At 47.6% G+C, this 17,713-nt stretch overlaps 2 protein-coding genes across 2 annotated transcripts in view; one reads left to right on the top strand and one right to left on the bottom strand.

Moving 5' to 3' along the window:
* Positions 1–11,215, top strand: part of LOC125518158 (AAA-ATPase At3g28610-like) — a 24,808-nt gene extending 13,593 nt beyond the window's left edge. Inside the window, exons 3-5 of the mRNA XM_048683089.1 lie at positions 5,029–5,396; positions 5,878–6,316; positions 9,960–11,215. Of these exons, the coding sequence (XP_048539046.1) occupies positions 5,029–5,396; positions 5,878–6,316; positions 9,960–10,055 (903 nt within the window). The 3' untranslated portion in view covers positions 10,056–11,215. The remainder of the gene's footprint in view (positions 1–5,028; positions 5,397–5,877; positions 6,317–9,959) is intronic.
* On the bottom strand, positions 6,990–17,713 carry LOC125518157 (squamous cell carcinoma antigen recognized by T-cells 3). Its single transcript, XM_048683088.1, has 15 exons — positions 17,424–17,713; positions 16,537–16,670; positions 16,397–16,454; positions 15,826–16,311; positions 15,610–15,744; positions 15,360–15,485; positions 13,823–13,867; positions 13,434–13,523; positions 13,186–13,325; positions 12,988–13,111; positions 11,228–11,302; positions 9,084–9,476; positions 8,916–9,008; positions 7,948–8,098; positions 6,990–7,353 (listed from the first exon to the last, which is right to left on the bottom strand). The coding sequence occupies exons 1-15, from the start codon at positions 17,649–17,651 to the stop codon at positions 7,127–7,129; spliced, it is 2,505 nt and encodes an 834-aa protein (XP_048539045.1). The 5' UTR covers positions 17,652–17,713; the 3' UTR covers positions 6,990–7,126.

Here is a 17,713-nt window from a genome sequence, read left to right as displayed (position 1 = left end):
TGTCTTGAATCCGTCGAGTGGGATACCTCCAAGTCGATTGAAAGGTGACTTCTTCTAGGGATGTCCTTGGGTAGGGTACTTAGGACAGGTCCATGCCCCTACCCTAGGTACATAGCTTCATCAGTGGAAGCGTAGTGGATGCCGTTGTGCCCGGTAGAAGAGCTTGTCGGAGCTGGGAGACGTGGAAAACTGGATGCACTGTAGCCTGAGGGGGAAGCTTGAGTTCGTAGGCGACATCGTTGATCTTGGCGATGATCGGGAAAGGCCCGTAGAACTTGTACGACAGTTTGTGATTTTCCCTTGGTGCCACCGACGTCTGGATGTACGGCTGAAGCTTGAGGAAAACTTGATCGCCCACTTGGAACTGCCTGAACGAGCGCTTTTTGTCAGCCTGGTCCTTCATTAGTTGACGTGCTCGGTGTAGTTGTTGTTGGATAACCCCTTGCATGACGGTTCACTCCTTGAGCCAAGCTTGCAGTGTCGGTACTGTGCATGATGTAGTAACTGTAATCCCCCAATGCCTTGGTTAACGTCCAAACATGGCCTTGAACGGGGCCATGCCGATCGCCGAGTGGTGCGAGGTATTGTACCAGAACTGCGCCAGTGGTATCCAGAAGCTCCAGCGTTTTGGACACGCCTGGATGAAGCACCGCAAGTACGTCTCGATGCATTGATTCACCCTCTCGGTCTGGCCGTCCGTCTGTGGGTGATTTGCCGTGCTCATGCGCAGTTCCGTGCCTGCATACTTGAACAGCTCTTGCCAAAAATGGCTAGTGAAAACTGGATCGCGATCAGATACAATTGCACCAAGGAACCCGTGCAGTTTGTAGAGCTGATGCATGTAAAGCAAGGCCACTTTGGAAGCAGTGTAAGGATGCGCTAGGGGCAGAAAATGAGCGAACCTGGTCCGTTTGTCCACCACTACCAGAAGGCAATTGAATTGTCCCGACTGCGGCAAACCATCCATGAAGTCCATGGTGATCAAGTCCCATGATTTTTGAGGAATAGGCAGCGGCATGAGCAGGCCCGGAGATGCACTACGGTCGGGTTTGGCCTGTTGACACACTTGACAGCAGCGCACATATTGCAAGATATGCGCTTTCATCTTTGGCCAGGCAAAATGCCTTCTGATGCGTCGGTAGGTCACCGGAAAACCTGAGTGCCCCCCCATAGCACTGTCATGGAATGCTGATATGATGCGTTGTTGCATTTTTGTCGATCCTCCCAGCCATATTCTGTCACGGAAACGCAGGAGCCCCTGCTTCAGGGTGAATCGCCCCTTGGGATCCTCGCGGATGGCGAGCTGCTCGAGGAGACGTTGAGCTTGAGGGTTGCTGTTGTAGCTGTTGATGACGTCATCAAGCCAGGCAGGTTGACAGGAACTGACCGAGTGCAGAATCTCCGTGGTGTTGGCCTGCGATAGAGCATCCGCTGCAGTGTTGTCGCTTCCTTTCTTGTAACGGATCGAGAACCGCAGCCCCAATAGTTTTGTGAATGCTTTTTGCTGCCAAGGTGTAGTGAGGCGCTGCTCATTGAGATGAACCAGGCTGCGTTGATCAGTTGAGATGACGAATTCATCGTGTTGGAGGTACGGTCGCCATTGGTCTACTGCCACAATTACTGCTAGGTACTCCTTTTCATATGTGGATAGGCCTTGGTACCGCGGGCTCAGCGCTTTGCTCATGTAAGCAATCGGATGACCACCTTGCTGAAGAACCGCTCCGATCCCTTTGTCGTTGGCATCTGTCTCGACGACGAAGGTCTTAGAGAAGTCTGGGAGGGCAAGTACAGGGGCTTCGACCAACTGTTTCTTGAGCACTTGGAAAGTTGTCTCTGTTGCTGAGGTCCATAAAAATGGCACCCCCTTCTTGAGAAGGTTGAATAGCGGTCGGGCTATGATTCCAAAGTTCTTGACGAAGCGACGGTAATAGTCGGCCATCCCCAGGAAACTGCGAACTTCCTTGACACAGGTTGGTGCTGTCCATTGTGCCACCGCCCTGATTTTTGTTGCCTCGGTAGCGACCCCCTGTTCACTGATGACGTGCCCCAGGTATGAGAGCTTCTGTTGACCGAATGCACACTTGGAGAACTTGGCCTTCCACTGATCTCTGCGCAACAGCGTGAGCACTAGTCTCAGATCCCGCACGTGGTCCTTGAGTGTCTTGCTGAAGACCAGTATGTCATCGAAGAAGACGAGAACGCACACACGCAGGAGGGGGTGGAACGTGGTGTTCATGGCTCCCAAAAACATGGGTGGTCCTCCCGTCAACCCAAAGGATACCACTCTGAATTCATAATGCCCGGAGTGTGTCTGAAACGCCGTCTTGAACTCCTCCCCTTCGGCGAGACGAATCTGATGATAACCAGCGCGCAAATCCAGTTTGGAGAACCATGCCGCGCCGTGCAGTTCGTCTAGGAGCTCTTCAATCACCGGGACTGGGTACTTGCTGACACATGTGATGGCGTTGAGCTATTGATAGTCGATACAAAGTTGCCACGTTCCATCTTTCTTCTTGACGAGAATAGCTGGGGAAGAAAAAGGATTGTTGCTGCGTTGGATGACGCCTGTGCGGAGTAGTTCTGCCACTTGCCTCTCGATCTCATCCTTGTGGTCCGGCTTGTGACGATAAGGTCTGATGCTAAACGGCTGAGCTCCAGGGATTAGCGGAATGCGATGATCACATGCACTTCGCGGGGGTAGACCCACTGGCTCCTTGAAAACGTCATCGCACTCATTCAGAACTTGCTGTATGCAGGCTGGAGGCGGTGAACTGGTGTCCCCTTCTGGCGCAATCTCATGTATCAGGGCCATGTGAGTGATGGCACCCTTGCTGCACAAGCTCTGAAGTTGCAATGCGTTGATGACGACACAAGTGGACGACGAGTTGTCGTGGCCGCGGAGGTTGATGACACCACTTGGTGATGGAATAGCGATGAGCTTGGCACGCCAGTCGACTGCCATTGGACTGTGCTCCTCGAGCCAATCCATGCCTAGAATGACGTCGTAGACGCCTAGGTCCAGCACCTTCAGATCGGTGTTGAACTGATGCCCTTGTGAGCACCACGTGCAATTGGGCACACTGGCAGAGCAGATGAGCTCTCCTCCGTCAGCCACGCGCACCCTGTGTGCCTTTGACAAGGGCTGGATGCCTGCCATACCCTCTGCAAAGCTTTTGTTGATGAATGAAGTTGTACTGCCAGAGTCGACGAGCATTAGCACTTCACGACCTTGAATCCAAGCACGGAGCTGAAATGCTTTAGATGACACCCCTCCCGTCATGGCCGATCGTGAGATCGCCATGACTGTTTCCTGTTGTTGTTCATCTGCTGGCACACATTGTTGATCAGTGGCTGTGTCGATGCCAAACAGCTCCAGGAATTCCTCAACTACATGGAGTTGGACTGCTGTAGGGCAGGTGTGGTCATGACCCCAGCGCTCGCCACATTTGAAACATAGCCCCCGTGCTCTTCTGTAGTCGCGCAGAGTCTTGACCTTTGCTGCTTCGGCTCGAGCAGCATCGGTGCCACGCCGATCGATCGCCCCAGCTTGTGGTGGTGGGCGACCTGGTGGCGAGGGAAGTGGCAACGCCGCGGGCGGACGCGCGTTCACCTCTGGAGGTCATGGCTGGTAGTGGAACGGCCGCGACAACTCCACGCCTGCTCCGTCAGCCACCTCTTCCTGGAGCAGGGCTAGAGCACAAGCTGTGTCCAAGTCCGGTGGCCGCTGCACCATGACCACCGTACAGATGTTCGGCCTTAGCCCTTCCACAAAACGAGTGAGGAAATAGTAGGGGTGAATTCAATCTAAATAAGAACTCAAATGATTTGTAATAAGCTCAAATTTCTCAATAAAATCTTCTACTGAGGAAGTTTGCTTAATGGTATAGAACTGACAGATCAGGTTCTGGTGTCTATCCCTCCCAAATCTAGTGCATAACAAGGCAGCAAATGACTCCCAATTAAATGATCCCAGTTTCTTTTGTATGGACTGCAGCCAAATGGCAGCCGGGCCTGAAAAATTCAGCGCCGCCATCGGGACCCAGAAGGATTCGTGGATGCCAAACATGTTAAAGTACTGTTCACACATGGTTCTCTAGAGATTTGGATTTTCTCCTGAGAACTGATGGAAAGCGATGGATGGGTGCGCCTGTCCCAGTCCTGCTAGCATCTGACTAGCATGTGCAAAAGGTGATGGGAGAGAACTTGGGGACGGGATTTCGAGCTGACCGTTGGTCGGGAGTGGCGGCGGTGTCTGGAATGACACCTCGTCGACCCCCATTGCAGATGGAATTCGCCGTGGTCAATGGACCCGTGGATTGCGTCCATCGCGCCTTCAGCGACACGAGTTGTGGTGACGCGAGTCACTGGCGGTGGCGCCATTGGTGCCGGCGCCTGTGTACCCTCGCCGTTGGTGGAGCCGGGACGCTCTTGCTGAAGCGCAGACACCGCCTCGCCCAGATCGACGACACGCTTCTCCAGATCGGGCCGCCACGACGCCAAATCGTCGAGGCGGGAGCTGACCACTGTCAGGGCCGTCGTGTTGGCCTCCATCGTGGCCGATAGCTTGTCGAGGTAGGATTTGATGGCCGGATCCATGTGCTCCAGTTGCAGGCGCGCTTGACGGAGTCGGCGCGTCTCGATGAAGTGAGCCAGAACGCGCGCGGCGGGAAGGGTGGTGGTGGCGACTGATACCAAGTGTAAGAGGCACAGTTGTATCTCGAATATTGGTGGCAATCTCACTCACAGGTACAGGATTTGGTAGCGATTACACGAATCAGAAGTAGTTAGGGTTCTAGCGGGGAGGAAGAGGAAAGGGGATCGGGAGTTGGTAGCCGCCTGGTGCCGTCCGCCGTGATCCTCTGGATACCCTAACCAGACCCGGGCGCCAGCTTAAGTACTCCCTTGCTCTTGGGCCACGGGTTCCTCCATTCTGGGCCAACGTAGCGTGGGTTGGGCCTGGAGGGACGCCTGGGCCTTGATGATGAATTGGCAGGTGGGGTATGCTAGTCAGGGGCGCTAACAGATGAGGTATGGAGCTATGTAGACTTCGACCACCCGGCCACGTTCGAGACCCTGGCCATGAACCCAGCAAAGAAGCGGATGGTCATGGACGACCTGGATGACTTCCGCAACAGCCGGGACTACTACCGCCGCATCGGCAAGGCGTGGAAGCGCGGCTACCTCCTCTACGGGCCGCCGGGCACAGGCAAGTTCTCCATGATCGCCGCCATGGCCAACCACCTCAACTACGACGTCTACGACATCGAGCTCGCCTCTGTGCACACCAACGGCGACCTCCGCAAACTCTTCGCCGAGACCACGCGAAGGTCCATCGTCGTCATCGAGGACATCGATCGCTCCCTCGACCACGCCACAACGGAGCCACAGAGGGAGACGCTAGTTGTTGGAACCTCCACTCTCTGGCCCTAGCTCGCCTCTCCCTCCCACTCTGCTCGCTCACTGCTGTCGTGGCTAGCTCACCGGAGAGAAGAAGAAGAAGTTCAGAGAAATTCAGAGAAACGGTGGACACATAGGTTTTCCTGGCGCTCGAACGCCCCCTTTACTCCCTCGAGCACAAACTCGACAGTGTCTTACTGTTACAGCGCCATCAGGTGGCTTTATACCCTGAGCCAGCGCACCGGGCACGCACCCACGCCTCCACTCGCCCCTGATCATCCCCGCGCTCTCCGCGCACTGACCTCGCCTGCGCTGCGCCCGACGCCCGCGTCACACGGCCAGCTCCAACGGCTCGCGCCTGACCAGGCCACCTACGGCTTGCCAACAGACGCACACCCACACACCCTGGTGCACGGACACGCCCGTGCACCCAACGCACGCACACACGCACGCCCTAGTCCTCGGACCCGACGCGCCCAGCAAGTCCAGTGCGCGCCCATACCCGCACTCGACATGCCCGGCTCGTACGCTGTGGCTTATTCGCCCTTCACTAGTGACGCTGCCGGGCCTGCTCAGCTTCATGGACGGGCTGTGGTCGGCGCACGGCGGCGAGCGGATCATCGTGGTCACCACCAACTGGTCCCGCGCGCTCGACGATCCGGCGCTGGCCCGGCGGGGGAGGATGGACGTGCACATCGAGATGAGCTACTGCGAGTTTGGGGCGTTCATGACGCTCGCCAAGAACTACCTCGGCGTGGACGCGCACCCTCTCTTCTACGCCGTGGAGGAGCTGCTGCGGGTGGCGGACATGACGCCCGCGGACGTCGCCGAGTGCCTGATGTCGCGCTCCGAGCGCGCCGCCCGCGGCGATGCCGATGCATGCCTCGCGCGCTTGGTTGACGAGCTCAAGAGGAAGGCCGTCGTGGGGAAGACGGCGGTCAAGGAGAAACTTGTATTGTTACCGGGAAAGGAGGAGAGTGAGAATCAGGCGTCTGTGAAAGGAAAAGGCGGGGAAGCCACGGCCGACGGAAAAACTAGCTAGTCGTGCACTCGTGCAAGTTTTGGTACGAGTAAGTCTTGCAAGTGTACAGTTTAAAGTTTAAAAACATTGCTTAGATACTGTGTTGAAAATAGAAATACTCCTCTTATTATGTGCCGTTTTCACTATTTATTAGCGTGTCTTTTTCTTTTTCTTGGGGGTATCGTATCTTGTTCTTCAATTACCCATGCGTCTCCGTGCCTACGTGTATGAGTGCGCCACTGCCCACTGAAAACCGACATCGACAGCACAGCGCCATGGCAAGCCGCGCTGCAAAGGTGTTCGAACAACCCAATGGATTCCCAGCGCTTGGGGCTGTAGGACACGACGTGGGTTACAGGCTTCCGGCTACGTTGCCTCCCTTGGATTTCTATCACAACCAAGTCGTCTATGAAATTGTACTACCATGAATAATGTGCCAAACTTGGTAAAACGGCTGGCTTCACCGACCTCTGACATTAGACTGCCAAGGAACTACAACTTCTACAGCTGAGATTTCTCATGCCAAAAGGATAACACAGTAAAAGTGTCGGAATTTCGTGCGACGACAGGAGAACACAGTAACACAGTAGGAGCCGGTTAAAGGTCAAGTTAACACTTCATTATATTCATTCATTCCACAGGTCAGGTGCAAGGTAGAGGTCCTTGGTGGGACGTGAAGACACCGACGAACTAACCTGCCTACGGACATCACTTCTTAAGCAACAGATTTCTGAACTCATCATTCGACTTCAGCTCTTCCGCAGCAACATCTGGTTTCTCATCTTTCTTGTTCCATCCAAGTGGTTTGACCAAAGCCCGTGGCGCGAATAATGTGTTCTTGCCTGTGATTTTCGTCTCACCTTTGGGCATCTCCTTCTCTGAAGTACCGTCGACTGGCGCCTTTTCACCATGATCACCTCCAGAGGGCAATTTATCTGTAGAAACCAAGTCAGATAAATCATATTTGTCAGCTAAAAGGATGATTTAGTCCATGGCATAATTGCGAGGATGAAGGTTGCCTACAAAGGTCAACTAGAGGTCACCAATAGCCTTATGCTCATGTAAGACGTATCAATTTATTGTGGGAAAATGGTTCATATCACATGTCCTCGAGGAAAAACGGGAAACATAATTCAAGATATACAATTATAAAAGTAGCCTCCCTATGCATCAGTGTAAACATGCAAAAGGACATACAGTATTACTGCAGCAATAAGTGTAAAAGTGCATGCTTAATGCTAACAGGTTTCAGAAGCCAGTCATAATTGGAATGACCCAGTTCCCCACTTTCAAGTGAGACAGGCATAGATACATTCCCAAACTGCACTGCTTGACCATCAAATAGCATAGCAAATACACTACTAGTTTGCTTGTTACAACGATGTCCAATGTTTGCCAGCTGTGAAGTTCAGATTCCTTCCACAGCAGTTATAGGCTTTTAAGTTTATAATATGCAATTTTGCAATGTGAAAACACCACGATTCTACTATTAAGAGGAGAAGATGTGCAGTGTCAACCAAAGAACATACCTTTGGAGGAAGTGCCTGCTTCACGGTTCTTCTTACTCTTGCTTGGATCTGAAGGAGCAACACTTACTTTCTTACTGAGCAACTTTTGCTTGTTTTTTCTAATGGCCGCCTCAAGATGATCCTTGTCTGAAAAGTCCACATACGCCAACCCCTGCAAAACATCCATGGAAAAACAAATGAACATGAGAGATTAAATGTGCTGAGGATGCACTCCACAAAGTTTACGACTCAAGAATTTTTCCCATTTAACACATTATAAGAGATGAGCGTAATGAGAAAAGAAGCAAGATCATAGAGCCCATCCTTTTTTCTTAAAATTTGCAAACATGCTAAGCACGGAAATCTATTGAAGGGAAATATGCCTTAATAACAGTTTGGGATTCTTAGTAACGATGATACCAGAATGGAAAAATATAGGAACTTTCTAGAGCCGGCTGAAGATAGTGGTTAACTCAAAAATTGGCGGCAACGATGATACCACTTCAAGAAGTTTAGTTGGCACAAAAAGCTTGAGAAAAGTAACTTTCCAGAAGACATGTACACCTATTTAATCAACTCAGCTGTACCAATGAACTACTGGAACATCTACCCTGATTATAAGGGAGATATTTTTTACATCTTGACTGCTGTAATGTCTATATATGTACCACTCAGAATACATGTGCATCTCCAGCATAACATTGTGAAGTCTACCTCAGGAATAGGAACAAGCAGGAAGCCAGCAAATTTGCCTTGTTTCACAGCAGAGAAATGCTTTGGTGCAGAAATTTTTTGAGGGTAAAAAGAAAAAAGATAAGGCCAAAAGGGAAGAAGCCCTTTTGGCATATTTATAAGAGGTGGTGACCTGAGAATTCAAACCCAGGTTGGGTAACCAGTTGCCCCAGGAAACTTTTCAATTGTGCAAAAATTGATAAGTGAGCACATCATTGGATGCTAGAGGCAAATAATTAAGGATGTTGAACACGTACCCTTGATTTTTTCGTGGATCTGTCCCTCAGTAACCTTATGTCTACCACGCCACCAATGTCAGAAAAGAAACCACGGATGTGCAGCTCAGTTGCCTATAGAAAGAGTAGATGCTTACTTTATTGAAGTTCAGGATATAAGTGCAGATACAGAAACAAAAGGAGGCATACTTTCAAGTCTATATTTGACATGTAGGCAGTGCATTTGTCACTGTAGAAGTACGGCTTCGGTTGATTTGAACTTGTATTTCCTCCTTTGCTGTCACCTTCAACTTTCATTTCCACAGGCACCTCGGCGTTCCCTTTGATGACCTCTCCACCTTCTTGAAGATGACTGTCTGTGCTTTGTTCCTTCGATCTGTGGTCATCTGATGACACGGTCTTTTTAGGTGGATTATCTTTCCTTTTTTTAGCAGGAGGCTGCACTTTACTGGTCATTTTACTTGGCTTTCTTTTCTGAGAGGAATCATTTGCATAAGAAGTTTCTTTGGGAGCTGAGGATGGGTCCGATTTAGCCTCCTGCTGAGCCTTGAACATTATAAGCTCCTTCAAACGAGGGGTGACCTGGTCAAGTAGCATGATGATAAGCTTAGCAACTACGTACAGTTTACACAATAACCTGCTACACATCAATCTAAGTCACAAAGTTAAATTATAGAACACTTTGATTTGTGGGATATGGTAACCCCTTTCAGAATAATTACAAATGCAACAGATATAACTAATCTTTGCACTGAGGACTAGTCTTGCATGTAAGCCTTTATGGTATCAAAAATTGTAGCAAATAGTCAAACTTTAGGCACATGGACCAGAAACATCCAGAAACTTGGGGCAATATCATACTGAATTATGGAGAATAATCAAGCAGGATAGCAGATCTTATGAGTTGCTCTATAGGACAGAGTGCATTGAACAGGTGTTTCATACATATTTATAATCAATCCAAGAAGCATTCACTCACATAGTGTTCGGAGGGATATGAAAGGTGCAACAGACAAATTAAACATTTATTTACCAGAAAGGCCCAGTTTTTATAATGAAACAAAGAAGAAAAATGCTTTATTGCAAAAAGAAGAAAAATGCTATACTTGTCAAACACTAGATGATACCCCACGCGATGCTGCAGGACACTACTCAAAATAACCACTGAGAAGAGATGATTCACATAATGCAAAAAAAAAGATGCAGGATAATGGTGGCTAGTGGTAAATTAACATTTTTTACAACTATATTCCTTGCATATTTTATCTACAAAAATTAATGATTTCGTCAAATTATTGTTCTCCCATTAAAATATACTCCCTCTGTTCAGAATTAACTGACGCTGAAACGAGTGTATCTACACACTGAAACACGCCTAGATACACACATTTCAGCATCAGTTAATTCCGAACAGAGGTAGCATGTGAGCTACATACAAATAAGTACTATAGTACAATTGTCCCAAACTCCCAATAAAATATTTGAACACAAAATGATGGAAGATAAACCCACCAATTTGTGAGGAGATATAACAGGGTTATCCAAAAATATGCAAAAAAGAAAAGAGGCACAGTACAAATAACCCAAAGGAGAGATAGTTCTAAGGATCTAGGAACTGCATCAGACAATGTCTCTCGAATAGATATGTAAACTGCATGTATCTTATACTGTGGACGAAATAGTACATAGAAGTGTAGAACCTACATCCAGCAATGTCTCTCGGATTATTGGGCACTTTAAGACATCGACATATCAAAGTGGTAATTATTTTTCAACATGTATACTGGGTGACTTGGCTCTCTATCTACAAAGAAGATGGTTCTTATTGGAAGAACAAAACAATGTCAGCCATCATTCAAGGGACCGAAAAGAAGCATAACATATTTGCCACTGGAGAATGGTTTCACTTATGTCAACAACTCAACACAACACACAATATGATTGAATCTAGTATATAAATTCTAGCGTACAAAATGTCAAGCATATATGTCAAACATTCGCCCACAGTATAAGATACATGCAGTTTAGATATCAAGTATATATGTCAAACATTCGTCCACAGTACAAAATGTCACCTCACTGTCTCAAATGCTTATTAAAAATGAAACCAGATTCATGACGAACTGATAAGAGGCACAAGCTAAATGCCCAACCAGATAACTACCTATCCAGAAGACAATAATTAAGCGGTTAAAAGAACTAGCAAGGCACCTATCCACTACCGTAGCTAATGTGGCTTAAATTCAATCGAAGGAAAATGATATGAACCTAAGACGAAGATAAAAGGTGAAAAAAATGAGGATATACACCCAAAAAATCGTGCGGCAGCATACCTTTTTTATAGCAAGGTCATAATCATCCAAGGTGCCATGCTCCCTTTCAAATCTTATCCACGCATGACATACAGCCTAGTAAGTTGCAGTCATCATTATTCATTGCCTTTGCCAAAGAAAAAACATAAATGGCAATGGAAATATAAGGAACTGTGATAATTAAGATATCTGTTTCAAATCATGCAGTTCATTTGCAGTAACTATGAGCCAAGGTTCTTTTTGGCAATACAAGGATCACTAAATACAAAGAAAACTATAACTGAAATAAAGTTTCAAGTATTCAATACTATTCAGTAAGAAAAGGTTCAAAAGCAAGGAAAACTATCAATTTTTGGGGATCATGCCATGGTGCTCATCTTTGGTGTATAGTTCAAGGAAAAAAGTCCATTTTACTACCCTGAAAAAAGTTGGTGGTTCACATAACCCCCTGATCTTTATTTCTGTTCCCTTCACCCCCTAAACAATCCCATACCGGACAAAATCGGTCCCTATGGTGGTTTGACTCAAATGGCTGCTGATGTGGCAGTGGTCAACGGTGGTTTTGACCACAGGTGGGCCCCCCTCATCAGGCTGGGCTGAGATAGAGGAGCTCCAGCCTCCCCTTGCGCCCGACCCCACCGCCTCCGGCCGACGCCGGCGACCGCCGGAGTTCCAAGCCGCCGCGCCGAGCGCCCTGCTTCTCCTTCCTCCCTTCTCTTTCCTCTTCCTTCCCTCTTTTCTAACCCCAAATCTCCCGCATATCCCTTGTTCGTCGCCTGAAACTCATGGTCGCCGTCGCCGCGTCGATCCTGCGGCCGCCGGCCTCCCCTCGTCACGCCAAGACGTCCAGTAGCTCCGCCATCATCGTCTCCTTCACCCTCGCCGAAGGGCTCAGGCTAGGAGGCCACGTACGCTCGCCATCGCCATCGTCTTCGTCCACGGCCGCCGCATCTTGTCATCGATTTCGTTGTGTCCGTCGACACCCGCGCTCGCTAACCTCGTCCACGAGCTCCGCGGTGAGCTCCTCTGCCGATTCCCCCTTCGATCTGTGCCCGTGTGCGCCGCAGCTGCAGCTACCCCCGTGCGCTCGCTCGCTGCTGCTTTGCTTGTGGCTGCTGCTTGTGCCGTTGTTGCCTTGCTTGCTGCTGCTGCCGGGGTACGCGCTGCATCGCGGGGGTCAATCCGGTGGTCGTAGCTCCACCGGGGGTGGCCTTTGCCGCCGAGACGAGCGCCCGAGCTCCTCTCTGTCCCGCGGGCGAGCGATAGAGGAAGGAGACAGACCTGTCAAGCGGACCCCGCCTCCTCTAGGCCCCACCCGTCAATCTCAGCCACACCTACCAAGGGAGGTCCACCCGCAGGTCAAAACCACTGTTGACCAATGCCACATCACCAGCAAGTGGAGACAAACCACCCAGGGGGTTCTTTCATCCGGTATGGGTTTGTTTAGGGGGTGAAAGGAACAGAAAAATAGATGAGGGGGTATTGTGAACCACCAACTTTATTCAGGGTAGTAAAATGGACTTTTTTTCTAGTTCAAGTCCACCAGAATGGCCCATTTGTCAGAATGGGGTTGTAGGCCGGATATGAACCATACAACAAGAGGAGTTCTCATGTCATACAGCGTCTGGAACTATTGACGTTATCTATTTGAATATAGTCCAAATTAAATAAGTGGGCTACTCATTTAGCTCTAATACTTATTCTCCCATTATTATGGCCTGACATGCTTTTGGATATATAACATCTCGCGGCATTCCTGTAGTTTCTCAAGAAGAGCTTACCTCTGATCCAGACCCAGCAAATTTTTTGCTATAACAACGCTTGTAAAGTGATCTTGCCTCATGAGTATGCCCCATTTCTATCTCCATTGAAATATAGTGCTGCCAAACCTCCAAAACAGACCCACTGGAAGTAAACAGATTCAACTTAGTGCCAGCAATGAGAAAATTGTATGAACTTGCACAAACATAATAATAAACCTTTTCTTGAGAGCATTTTCCCAAACTCCGCGTGCTGCAGCTATATCTTTGCCAATATTACACTCTAATTTAGCCCAGTATGCATGCAAGAGTAATAGCTCCTCAATTCCTAGTTGTGGTGAGAGGAACTCAGCAGCATCCTGTTATTATATACTCAAAGTTAACTCTCCTTCGAAACAAAAATAATAATTAACTCTAGTACAAATAAAATAAAATGCATGTACACAGCTAGCTCGTAGAGAACATACCACGAATGTCTGCCTAATCAGTTCGAAATCCAAGCCAGTTGGCATTCTCCGTCTTAAACTATCAACTCGAGTAAGATAAATATTGAGGTACTGCATGCAATCATCCAAATGAAAGGTGTATCAGACCTTACTAGATCAGTTGACAGAAAATTACAGGCCATAGGACAAGAGTCCTCAAAAAGAACGTGCTAAGTTATCCAGGAAATTACAGCTATTGTCGGGCTGATCAAAACAAGCAGATCTGCAAACTACAATTACTGTCCCAACAAGAAAGACAGACAGTGACTTCCAAGATGCAACGAAATGTGGTATCTTTGCATGCCCACGCACATGTGTGTGTGTGGTGGGGGTGAGGGGTGAGATGGAGGATGCAAGTGCAGATAAATCACCTCGTTCATGCTTGGGAAAGAACATTGAATGGCTAGCTCAAAGACCTGCAAACAAGACGTGCATATATGTTGGTATTTGCTAATATACATATACAAAAGAAAATAAAGGCAAGACGAACAATAATCTTCTCCAATGAAGGCAACAAAAGAGTACAGTGAACACAATAGCATTTCATGGCATGCACCAGTATTCTAATGAAGCGCTTGTTGCTTTAGGATATTATCTACCAACTATGGAACAAACTAGGTACCTACCGCCATGAAGATGGCAGGATGGGGAGCACTTCCTCTGTCAGGTTTAAAAGTTCACCTCATACTTTGGGTCAAACTTTGACCATACATTTAACTAATACAAAATATTATTTAAAAAAGGGCAGCCCGGTGCATGTAGCTCCCGCTTGCGCAGGGTCCGGGGAAGGGTCCGACCACTTTGGGTCTTTAGTACGCAGCCTTTCCCTGCATTTCTGCAAGAGGCTGTTTCCAGGACTTGAACCCGTGACCTCATGGTCACAAGGCCCTCATGGTCACAAGGCAGCAGCTTTACCACTGCGCCAAGGCTCCCCTTCATACAAAATACTATTTATGTAACAAAAAATTATATCGTTGAATTTTAATATCCAGTGGCATAATTTCTGTTACATATAAATTAGTTAAACTCATGGTCAAAGTTCGATCCAAAGTACGAGATGGACTTATAAACCCGGACGGAGGAAGTAGGACTTAACCCCTAATCAACAATTCAAAGATGTTGATAATTGATAGAGACGTTGTTCCTTATAGTGGCAGACTTAACCCCTAATCAACAATCCAAAGGATACGGATTCGATCTCCATGCACAGTCTTATTTCTTTCCTATCTATATAACTCTCCTGTTTTAATAAATAATATTCTATATTTGTTAGAATATTACCTAAACCTATATCAGTGAATACAGTGCACATAATATATTAGGGGTAACAAAGTTACACAAGTTAAATATCCTAACAAGCTACCGAATACTATATTAAAATGAACTTTCCTCCCAACTTATTATGGGGTTCTCAGTATAAAGCAGAAGCAGAGCTCTAGTTCTCTACCTAAATACCCAATCACTTTAATAGTAATCGCTTCATATTGGCAGAATGGGCTTAAGTGACAGGACTTCTGCCAAGAGAGGTGAACCAATTTCGGAAAATGCTAGTTGAAGTCAACAGCAATGAAAGCTTAAATATAGCACCCCTTGGTCAATTTTAAAACCTGTCTGCTATTGCAAGTAAGAAAACTCAGTGAATATATAACATAACAAGTACCGAACAGTGGAACCAGACTTTGGACACTGAATTCTGCCATTTCTTTTGCATACAAGTAAAAATTTGAGTTTATAAATTATAAAACCAAAACTCAGGGAACATATAAATGTAATAAACTGAACTACCAAATAGTGGCACCAGATTTTTGACACTGAATTATGCCATTTCATTACATACAAATACAATTTCAAGTTTTTGAATTGTAAAATCCCCGACTACATACCAACAGAGAGACCCAAGGAACTTACATGTCGCAGTTCGTCTTCAGATGCACGAATGCGCTCCAAAGACAGCAAGTAGTGGACCCATAGGTCACTAACCCATGTACAGTTTCTCGTCGCTCTGTGGTAAACACTTTTTAGTATAGCAGGTACCTGCAAGAGAAATCAGAAATTAAGCAATTATTGCCACTTAAAAGAAAACATCATCATAATTATTTCATTAGATCTACAGATCTAGATGTATTGTCACATCGGACATCACAGCTTCAAAGAGTACCTTTAGGGTTCTGTCCAGGTAACTCGTGTATCCCATCCATAGATCACTTGAAACGGGAAGCTCAGAAACGGCCCGTTCGTATAAAACTTGGACACGAGCAGGGTCACCAAAAGACTCCTCAAATTTGATGTATTTCTGTTTCAGCGCCAACAAACAAACAACAGTGAGTTACTGAAAACAAAGATTTCAATTTCATAAAGAAAAACATCGCCATACCAGGAACACTTGTAGTTTGTTAGCCTCGGATTCAGCCGCGACGCTTAGTTCATCCTCGTACTGCTTCCGTGCATTGTACATCTCGCTGGCCTTTTTGTAAGCAGATAAAACATTTGGGGGAACATCATCAACCTGGGAATCTGGGTCCCTTGTATTGCCTTCTTCAGCTTCCCAACTCTTATACACAGCAAGTGTTGACTCAATGTCAGCCAAAGGCACAGATAACTGGCGGTGGAAGAGCGCGCGGACACGTTGAACCTGCTTTGCCTTCTCCTCGTCATTACCATCATTTATGGTCAAAATAGCCATCTCATATTCCCTGTAGGCTTCCCATAGTTTGCTGCCTTCGGTCACGTGTAGACCCCCTGCAGTGATTGCACGCTCATACAAATCCCTCATTTTTGAGAGACCAGATTGCGAACATTGAGACACTGACTGATCATGCTCTTCAACATAATCAAGGTAATCCCGCCACAACTTAATATTCTGCAATAACATGATCATCAAGATAAGTTAGCACTCCACACGCTCAGTAGTCTAAACTCAAAACCACAAAAACAGTTCGACATACCAGATATTCTTGCACTCCACGTTCATAGAGTTTTTCAATATCATCAAAAGATCCACGACTGTAACAGACAGTATATAGGTTTTAGTTGCCAATAACATAAATATTTCAGGAGATCATTTCAAGAGAAAAGAATCACAAACCCAGAGCTCAATGAAATCTCATCCTTTGCCCAATCCTGCCACATCTTCGGTGTGAGAGGGAAGTACTTGTTCATCTCCTCCCTTGCAGCACGAAGCTTCTCGATATTCCCAGATTTTCTCAAGCATTGTATGAGCTACCAAAAAACAATATGGAACAGTAAAACACCATCAACATTAAGCTAGTAAACGATAGCACTTATCAATCAACAATATCCACTTTACACTTAAAGGCAGCCAAAGCATCCCAATTACTAAACCAGTGAAAGATCCATCCTCTTAACAAAGCTCAGCGGTGCTGAAATTGTCATCTTAATGGCCAAATCTAGTGCATGAGCGGTGCAAAATGCAGAGGAGCACGCCCTAAGTAGATAACTTGGCACGTAGAAACCACCACAAGGCTCAAATTAATCCACGACCACTGCAAATGCATGCTGCTTCTTGATATTCCCTGATGACCTCGAGCATTATGTGTACAGACAAATCAAAGGCGAAACAGCAAAAACATCCATCAAACATAAGCTAGTCAGGTGGTGAGATCATATCAATGTCCACCTACCGCGGCCAAGGTTCAGCTACTGACATAAGAAAGACGCAGGTGGACATAGAAATCAAGAGTGTATTTAATATTTCTAACAAAATGAGCTCAACCACACTGAAATCGTTGCCCAGTGGCAAAATCAGCGCCACAAAGGTCCAAATGCGTAAGAGCGTGCCCTGGGTCGAAAACCTAGTCGACGCTGTGGAGAGCGTGCCCTGAGTCGAAAACCTAGACGACGCTGTGGAGCTCGCATCAACCCGTGGGCGTCACAAAACCCGCTCAAACCCCTAGTTAGTCGTCGGGAGACCACGCATGGAGACTCGAGAGAGGATGCGGCGGACGGTAGTACCTGAACGTGGGATTCGTAGTTGAGCGGCTGCTCCAGGAGGGCGCGCTCCAGGGCCTGGATGCGGAGCTCGTCGCCGGCGTCCCCTTCGTCGTCGGAGTCCGAAGAGTCTGAGTCCGATTCCATGGGCGGCGCGTCGGGCTTCTCCCCGTCTTCCGCGCTTCCTCCGGCGACGTCTGCGGGCGCCGCCGCCGCCGCCTCCAGCCGGTCCTCTTCCATGGGCGTCGCCATGTGTTTGTGTCTCTCGGTGTCTCGGGCTTGGGCTCGATGCTGGCAGGCACTGTTTTGGACAC

Source organism: Triticum urartu, chromosome 7 (assembly GCF_003073215.2).
Source record: "Triticum urartu cultivar G1812 chromosome 7, Tu2.1, whole genome shotgun sequence".
Lineage (NCBI taxonomy): Eukaryota > Viridiplantae > Streptophyta > Magnoliopsida > Poales > Poaceae > Triticum > Triticum urartu.
The sequence above is the reverse complement of the archived record's forward strand: the minus strand, read 5'-3'. Positions and strand labels throughout refer to the sequence as shown.

Bases quoted from the DNA above. Each gene is read 5' to 3' on its own strand.
- LOC125518157 (XM_048683088.1), bottom strand. From the start codon at position 17,651: ATGGCGACGCCCATGGAAGAGGACCGGCTGGAGGCGGCGGCGGCGGCG. The intron at 13,524-13,822 runs GTGATTTATCTG...GATTGCATGCAG, and splicing joins CTTTCCCAAGCATGAACGAG to TACCTCAATATTTATCTTAC. The intron at 8,099-8,915 runs GTACGTGTTCAA...GATGTTTTGCAG, and splicing joins GATCCACGAAAAAATCAAGG to GGGTTGGCGTATGTGGACTT.